The sequence below is a fragment of the Labeo rohita genome, chromosome 9, assembly GCF_022985175.1.
Source record: "Labeo rohita strain BAU-BD-2019 chromosome 9, IGBB_LRoh.1.0, whole genome shotgun sequence".
Lineage (NCBI taxonomy): Eukaryota > Metazoa > Chordata > Actinopteri > Cypriniformes > Cyprinidae > Labeo > Labeo rohita.
In genome coordinates, this window is record NC_066877.1 from 7,770,089 (window position 1) to 7,779,144 (window position 9,056).

Here is a 9,056-nt window from a genome sequence, read left to right on the forward strand (position 1 = left end):
CTGCAAACTTCTTGCACAAAGAAAACGCTTTCACATGACAGCCGTGGTTACCAAGACAGGAAGTCAGCATTTTCATGTGGGAGAAGATATGAAATTCTAAAAAAATGGAGGAGTGTACAACAGCGTCACACTGCTGAAGGAAACAAAAGGAGGAGAATTCAGACAAGTGAAAAGAGAATGAGATTGATAGAGAGATAAGCAGATGTGAAAAACATTTCAAACTCCACAAATCAGCATGTGTTACTTCATCCTCGAGACTTGGATTAAGTCAGTCTAAATATTTTTATTTATTTGTAGTAAGGAAAAAGAATACATAACATTTTAGAATTGCTTTTGAAAATGGCACTTTGAAGGTACGTTTACTACAAGTGCGTTGAAGTGCGCATAATCCGTGAGTATAGCAATAAAGGACGTTTAAAGGTCAGAGACAAGAAGTCTGACCAAAGGTTTGTAGCGATGGCGAATAGTTGGACATTAACGGTGATCGTCCTCCTGAGTGTCTTTATGGCAAGAAGTCAAACAAGAGGTGAGTTCACATCTTTTTTTTTTTTGGTACTCTTTAGTCCTCTTCGTACGCAGATGATGCGGCCTTCTGGCCTAACATCGTCTTTGTCTGATAGCGATACTTTTTACCTACTGTCTTTTTCTAAGGGCATTTCATACATTTATAAGTGTTTCTAAGAATGTCCAAGCACTTGCTTTATGGTTAATGGCATTATTTAAATCATTCAAAGAATACTGAAAGCATTAAGTAAATCTTTATGGGTTAGTAGCAGTTGCTCATTTGGTTATAAGTCTATTTTTATATGTTTCCACTCAGAATGGTAGATGAGAAATCTGTTCTCTCACGTGCATGTGATGGCTTAGTGTTTGTTTCTATCTGTGTTTGTTGCTATTTTGAGAGGACATGCCATGACGAAGCGCTCTTCCTCTCTGGGGGGATTCTTAGGGGGATATGAGTTGCTGAGGTTTTTGAGGCTGACAGATGCATCTGAAAAGAAACTGTAAATCTAGTGCAAGACCTTAGAGCAGTTTACATGGAACTAAATGACATTTAAATTGTGACTGTTGGCAATAATGCTGTTTAATGTGGTAGCTGGTGTGGTGTGGCAGCCGTTGTTTTAGGCCAGGTGTTCAAACTGCATATTCTTCCAAATTAGGCCTCATTTTTCTTGTGCTACAATAATGAAAACAAGTCTTCGTTTAATCTGTGGGCAATATTGTACACCTCTGATTAACATTAACAAGAAATATGACCAGTAAATGTAATAGAAGCTACTAAAACTTTAATATATCACACTTTTGTGTAATGGAAATGAACTGTATTTCTCACTCGAGTGAATGATTGTGTTTGCATGTGCTGAGCCTCACATTAACCTGTTACTAACACGCTGTGCCGCTAACTGTCCTAGGAGATCAAGACACTGTTTCACATCAGAATCAAGCTTCTGTGATTGAAAAACTGACAGGTCAGACAACGTACACTTTTGTTGATTTATTTATATCTATTTGTGTAAATACACTGGCATTTTTAATGAATAGGGTACAAAATAAAAACAGAAACTATTCTAAAATCCATTAATTGCCATACTTTTTATAACATTTTTTAAAACTTTTGACTATTTTACATGCATTAGATTTTTTGAACTAGCTGCTTCTCATGTGGAAATAAAACACCATCTAATATGTGACCCAGGACCACAAAACCAATCGTAAGGTACATTTTTTAAAAAAAATTGAGATTTATACAACATCTGAAAGCTGAATAAGCTTTGATGTATGGTTTGTTAGGATAGGACCATATTTGGCCGAGATACAACTATTTGAATATATGGAATCTGAGGGTGCACAAAACTCTAAATATTGAAAGAATCACCTTTAAAGTTCAAAATGAAGTTCTTAGCAATGCATATTACTAATCAAAAAATAAGTTTTGATATATTTATAGTAGGAAATTTACAAAATATCTTCATGGAACATGATTTTTACTTAATATCCTAATGATTTTTGGCATAAAAGAAAAATCAATAATTTTGAACCATACAATGTATTGTTGGCTATTGCTATAAATATACCTGTGCTACTCATGACTGGTTTTGTGGTCCAGGGTCACATATGATGAAGAATGGCTCCATTTGTTAACATTAGTTGACTATATTAGTTAACATGAACTAACAATGGAATTTATTAATTTTATTAAACATTTATTAATCTCAGTTCATATTAATTTCAACATTTACTAATACTGTACATTATTAAAATCCAGTTTTATCCAGGTAGTTTTATTTGCTAACATGAACTAACAATAAACTTAACAATTAACAGTTGTGCATTTATTAATTAATGATGTTAACAAAGACTAATACATATTGTAATAAATATATTACTTAATGCATTAAGTAATATTAACTGATAAACCTTATTGTAAACGTAACGGTAACACCTTACAGTAAGGTGTCATTTGTTAACATTAGTTAATGTATTAACTAACATGACCGAACAATGAACAATACATTTATTACACTGTTTATTAATCTTTGTTAATGTTAGTTAATAAAATACAGTCATTCATTGTTGGTTCATGTTAGTTCACAGTGCATTAACTGATGTTTAAAAAACACAACTTGTGATTTTATTAATGCATTTGTAAATGCTGAAATTAACATGAACTAGGATTAATAAATGCTGTAGAACTATTGTTCAGTTCATGTTAACTAATGAACCTAATTGTAAAGTATTTCCAAATTAACATTATATAGTAAACTGTATTGATGAAAGTACCAACTGTGACCAGTCTATTGTCGGAATTGAACAGCTGTACATGTTGGAACTATTTTAGGGTAAAAGAAGGAAATGACACACCAAAGGATAAAACTAGTCTGGCATGGCAGGGAGAGATAAGTTTAGTGTATAAAGAAAAAAGACTAAATGTGTCACATTTTATTTTAACTGTCAAAAGTTTGTTATATTTGTTTGTTAGTTTTTATAGTTTTTATATTGTGTAAACAGACATTTTATTCTAATCCAATATTTAATCAAATTTTGTACAGTTTATCAAGTTATTTATTTATTTTTGCAGTTTTCACAGAGCAGACCTTTATTTCGGGCAGAAATGTGACTTTACAGTGTGGCAATGTCACTGATGTCAAATGGAAAGAATTAATTTATATTGTCTGGAACATCAGCCTGCAAGGCAGGAAATGCTGGCTTGGTTTGTCACCCAAGCTGGACAACACATGTAATGATGGAAAGAGGCTGTACAACACCTCAGATGGAGTTTCCTTATTCATTCCCAAGATTTCAATAGAAGATGAAGGATTTTACTCTTGTGATGTATCATATAAAGGAGGAAGCTATGCTGTAAATGTGACTGTAAATGGTGAGTACAAACACAATTTATTGTAAAACTATTGCAAAAACTTAAAATGTTTACATTAACATCACAGGTTATGTATAATCTGATGTTATCTAGTTTCATTCAGTGATAAACTAATTATATCTCTCATTGTTCCACTGTAGTCATGAGCTACTGATGCCTTAAATACATTGTGCACGCACACACACACACACACACACACACACGCATGAATAGCTTTTTGAACTGATATCATACTGATTAATTAAATTAAAGTTCTTTGTTTTTAGTTAACCAACTTACCACAAGGCTGGAAAGTGAAAACAGTCTAAGGATTGCTATCTGTAGTTCCACATCTAAAAAGACAGAACCCACTCTTCATTGGGAACCTGCCTTAAACTATTCCTCCAATAACAGTTCTGTCAAGAATGGCACATCTTTTATAGTGGTTAATCGATTATATCTGCCGAATGAGGTCAACATCAGTGAGCTCACCTGTGTGGCCACATACAAATCTGAGTCCGGCTCTGTGCAGCAGAATAGCACACTTCATCTCACAACAGGTTAGTACACTGAGTTGACAATTAATTTCATAAGTGGATCAGTAGTAATTTTTATGTCCTATTGAGATGGATTTTTAGAAATCAAATTTCTAAAATCAGATTTTGCTTTTTTTTTTTTGACCATAGCTGTCATTTATTTTAGCTGCTTTTCTAATGCATTTAATGTATAGATATTCACCTGTGTCAGCTTTTCAATCAAAAACTATGAAAAGTTATAAACATATTAATTATTGCATTGTTTTAAAACTCATGATCTAAAAAAGGGTAATAATAATAATAAACCTACTAATATTTATTATTTACATATGAATCATACAAATTTTTACGCTACACTATGCTTTTTAACGCGGTTCATCACTTCCACAATGAACAACAGTTTCCCCCTAAAAAGTTTTATCAAAAGTCAGAAACAACAGTGTTCCATATTAATCATGAGATGATGCAATATGTAAAGAAAATAAATGAATGTAAATTATATATATATATATATATATGTATATATATAAATCAAGGTATTTTACACAAAACATCAAAACATGATTTGAGAGGTTTTTGAGAAAAAAGGCCAATATACCTGCTATATGCATGTAATATACACTGTTGGACAACATGATTTGAGAAATGTTTGAGAAAAGAAATGACACAATTATTGTTATATGCATGGATATACATTGTTGGACAACATGATTTGAAACGTTTTTGAGAAAAAACTACAAAATTCTTTTTTTATTCATGTAAAATATAATGTTGGACAACATGATTTGAGAAGTTTATGATAAAAAAAGGACAATTATTGTTATGTGTATGTATTTACACTGTTGGACAACATGATTTAAGAAGTTTTTGAGGAAAAAAAAGACAAAATTCTTGTTATGTACATGTATATACATTGTTGGACAACATGATTTGAGACGTTTTTGAGAAAAAAAGGGACAAAATTCTTGTCATATGCATGGATATACATTGTTGGACAACATGATTTGAAATGTTTTTGAGAAAAAAAAAACTACTAAAATTTTGTTTTATGCATGTAAAATACAATTTTGGACAACATGATTTGAGAAGTTTATGAGAAAAAAGGACAATTATTGTTATATGCATATATATATACTTTCGGACAACATGATTTGAGAAATGTTTGAGAAAAAAAGGACAAAATTATTGTTATATACATGGATATACATTGTTGGACAACATGATTTGAAAAGTTTTTGAGAAAAAACTACAAAATTCTTTTTTTATTCATGTAAAATACAATGTTGGACAACATGATTTGAGAAGTTTATGAGAAAAAAAAAGACAAAATTCTTGTTATATGGATGTATATATGCTGTTGGACAACATAATTTTAGAAGATTTTGAAAAACAAAAGGACAAAATTCTTGTTATATGCATGTATTTACACTGTTGGGCAACATGATTTGAAAAGCTTTTGAGAAAAAAAGGGACAGAATTCTTGTTATATGCATGTATATATACTGTTGGACACATAATTTTAGAAGATTTTGAAAAACAAAAGGACAAAATTAAACTAGTTAGAATGTGAAAAGTGTTTTTTTTTTCTTTTCAAGAGAGGTTACTTTCTAAATATCCACATGTCCGCCAATAATTTAAGAAAAACTGGTGAAATATGGAGCAAACTTGGAGCAAAATGTTTTTTTAATGGACAGCACAAAACATATAGAGTGAATAAACTCTCATACAGCACATCAATTAGTTCCTTTCTTTTTTTTTTCTTTTTTTTTTGCCTATCTTGCACTGTAACATTTATTATATTACGAAGTAAAAAAATCCTCTCTCTTCACAGGTCCAAAAGACATAAAGCCCTCATTTCTACTGGAAACGATTGCCATAACAGTTGGTTCTGTTTGTTTTATTCTTGTATCTCTGGCCATGGTTTACATTCTACGCAGAAAGCTTTATGACTTAAGGTGGGATGATTTATTACGTTGATTCAGCGCTGTTACTTTGCGTAGTACAATGACTAATTGATAGACAAATATCTTACCGGCATCTGTTTGTCTTTGCTTTGTCTTTTTAGTGCACTGAAGATGCTTTGCTGCAAATCCAAAATCTCAACGACACCCGAAGACAAACCACCCCAGGTAAGACATTTCTATCAAACCCTGTTTTGTATACACCAAACTGCATTATTCATTAAATAGAGCGTAATTTTCAATAATTCAGTGTGTATCCATTGTAAAAGTGCTTTGTGTGTCTCACTGAAGCATATGTCTGTGTGTACGAAGCCTGCTGATGTTGAAGAGGTGGAACCCTATGCAAGTTACATACAGAGAGTCAACTCCATCTACAACTCGTCAGCTGAACTCTTCAACGCTTGAGAGACACTCACTTTTCATGATGAAACAGGATACCAGAGCAAAGATATGTCTGTGGTCAAAATTACACATGAAAAACAATACTAGTGGAAAAATAGTCATCTCAAGAGAGCATCCCCGAAGCAAAAAGAGCCTGAGTGAGGAGCAAAAGTCACAATGAGTCAAAAGATGAAAGGTGATGACAAAGGAACATTTGTCTTAGTATGTGATGAGGAATAACTGGGACAACTTCAGCGTCAGCGATATCACTAATATGTAGATTTGTAGACAACGAGCCTGGTTAGAAATGAATCATTTAAAAAAATATAATTTGTACATATTTATAGAGTGTGAGCAAACAATGTTTTCCTTGATAAATACTAACCAGACCTAATGTAGAGAACTTATTTTACATTGCACATAATTCAAACTATGTAAATAAAAAAGATTATTGTAATTGTCAGTATTGCATTTGTTCTTATAGTTTGGGTTTACTTTGAGTTTAATATACAGTAGAAACTCTTTTTAAACCTCTGGAATCATTCATTTAGGATGAAACCCCCTCCGAACACCAAGAAAAACACTGTTGAAAAGAAATATAGTACATCCATTTCACAAATTGTTTCATAAATTACTATATAATTATGGTCTTCAGTCAGTTTTGAGCATCTGAGCAGTCCAAAATAGGCTTTTCACATCAGTCACAAACGGTCAGTGTTAAATAAGAAGTGACTTGTACCGGTACCTGTACAGATCCACCTCCTCGAGGAGATTGTGGTTGGTTGTTTGTTATAAAAATGCAACTGTGTGAGATTTGTGGTCAAGCCGTGGATTCAGACCCTCTAGTCCCCTCTAGTCATTTGTCCCCCTCAGAAAAACTCTCACATTGTCCCCTTCATTCAGTGTGATTCAGTGTTTAGGGGAACTATGTGGAAACTTAGGGGTAACTGTACACCTATCTGAATTCTTGTCACTGGAAAGGAAAGATCAGGTACGCCCTCAGATATCACACAGATACTCCTGCAGAAACTGAAACTGGTGGGATGTCATCGCCTTTTTTTTCTTTTGGCTTTAATGATTTTGTCGCGGGGTTCCCCAAGAACTATGACAGTGTGAATTTTCATTCGATCCAAATTTAGATCTTACAGCTTTGTAACTTTGTTCTACGGTCACACTCTACATAGCGTCCAACATGACAAGTATATTGCTCCCTCTGGTGGTTGTTTTTGGGAGCATTATCTCATTGAAACGCCACAGGAATAGTTTTCAAACAGCTGATAAAAACATTAATGGACTCCGGTTCATCAATTACATCCTGATGATGGGCTTGTTGATTATAAGCAAGGAGCTTTTTACTTCAAAAGACGTTCATTGTTGGACAATCGTGTGGATTACTTGTGGAGTATTGTGGTGTTTTTATCAGTTGTTTGGACTTTCATTCTGACGGCACCCATTCACAGAGGCTCTATCGGTGAACAAGACGTGATGCTAAATTTCTCCAAATCTGTTTCGATGAAGAAACAAACTCAAATTACAAACTACAAATTGGGTGGCCTGAGGGTGAGTAAATATTCCGAATATTTTCATTTTTGTGTGAACTATTCGTTAGAGGTGTAAAGCATGCAAAAAGTTAAATAAGTGAGTAAGTAAATAAATAAAAGTTGTTTAAACATGTCTATTATTACTGCCTAGAAAAAAAGTTGCAGTTCACTGAACATGTTGGGTAGATTACTTACGAATTGTAATCCATTACTGATTCCAAATTACATGACAAAAATTGTAGTTAGCAACATAATCCATTACATTACACATTTCAGGTAATATAATCACAGTACTTTTATTACTTTTGACCTCGTTTATCACATTGATTTAAATAGGATAATATATCGTATTCACATTAAAATACAAAGAGTAAGAGAATATATTCAATTTGTTTGTTATTAACATCATGAAGTGCATTAAACATTATGTTACATCAAGGTTTCCCAAACTGGAGTTTGTGAAGGAACTGCAGGGGGGTTGTGAGTTTAATGTAAATCTAATAATTAATTAAATCAAGAAAAAGTTAAATGAACATAAATCATTTTAAAAGCAATCAAAATTAAAAACTTAATAAGAAAATAAAATAGTGTTATATGTGTTTACCTGCCTGTCATGTGACCATAACCAATGTCAGAGAACCAGTGAGCATGCAAATGTGATACTTAATTACATTTTTTGTAAAATCTCAGGTGTACTTCAAGTAAATATATTAGGTGAAAGCCTAACATTGAAAACATAGAAATGCATTGTTAAATAACCTACAGATAATTAAAATTAATGTGTTCAACAGTATTTGATGCAATGTTTTTATATATATATATATATATATATATATATATATATATATATATTATATCATTATATAATTGAGTCTTGTCTGAATGTATGAGGTTTTATTGTGTTTAGTTTACTTGTTGCCCAACATTACTAGAATTTTAGTTTGGATAAAAGCAATAAAATAAATAAATAAATATTGATTTAAAAGGGTTTGGTAATGTGTGTTTGAAACCATCATACAACACAGCTAGAGAAATCACATATGTGTAAATGGACCTGTAGTTACTGAGAATGTGTCCACTAGCTTTGCTTTTTCACCCAAGTTTTTCGGCTAGATGCATCTTTGAACTGAGTAAATGTAATTACATTTTCTCTATGTTCTATACAACACTGTAAATTAGTCATTTGCCATATCAAACACATTTGACTCATCTTTAATGTACTTAAGTAGTCACCTGATTACTACTGTTTAAAATTTTAGTTTTCATCACTGAAAAAATA

At 32.2% G+C, this 9,056-nt stretch overlaps 1 protein-coding gene across 3 annotated transcripts; it reads left to right on the top strand.

The window, feature by feature from the left end:
* The first annotated feature begins 28 nt into the window (after positions 1 to 28).
* Positions 29 to 6,308, top strand: si:ch211-214p13.9 (cell surface glycoprotein CD200 receptor 1). 3 transcript variants are annotated; one of them, XM_051118406.1, is made up of 7 exons: positions 30 to 526; positions 1,413 to 1,469; positions 3,080 to 3,379; positions 3,646 to 3,918; positions 5,726 to 5,849; positions 5,960 to 6,023; positions 6,168 to 6,308. In XM_051118406.1, the coding sequence occupies exons 1-7, from the start codon at positions 457 to 459 to the stop codon at positions 6,258 to 6,260; spliced, it is 981 nt and encodes a 326-aa protein (XP_050974363.1). In that variant the 5' UTR covers positions 30 to 456; the 3' UTR covers positions 6,261 to 6,308. The 3 variants fall into 3 exon arrangements, with proteins under 3 accessions (XP_050974364.1, XP_050974363.1, XP_050974362.1); XM_051118405.1 differs by having other exon boundaries at positions 31 to 526; positions 6,147 to 6,308; XM_051118407.1 differs by lacking the exon at positions 1,413 to 1,469 and having other exon boundaries at positions 29 to 526; positions 6,147 to 6,308.
* Positions 6,309 to 9,056: the final 2,748 nt, after the last annotated feature.

Coding starts and splice junctions, on each gene's coding strand:
- si:ch211-214p13.9 (XM_051118405.1), top strand. CDS start 457: ATGGCGAATAGTTGGACATTAACGGTGATCGTCCTCCTGAGTGTCTTT. Junction 527..1,412: donor GGCAAGAAGTCAAACAAGAG/GTGAGTTCACAT, acceptor TAACTGTCCTAG/GAGATCAAGACACTGTTTCA. Junction 1,470..3,079: donor TGTGATTGAAAAACTGACAG/GTCAGACAACGT, acceptor TTATTTTTGCAG/TTTTCACAGAGCAGACCTTT.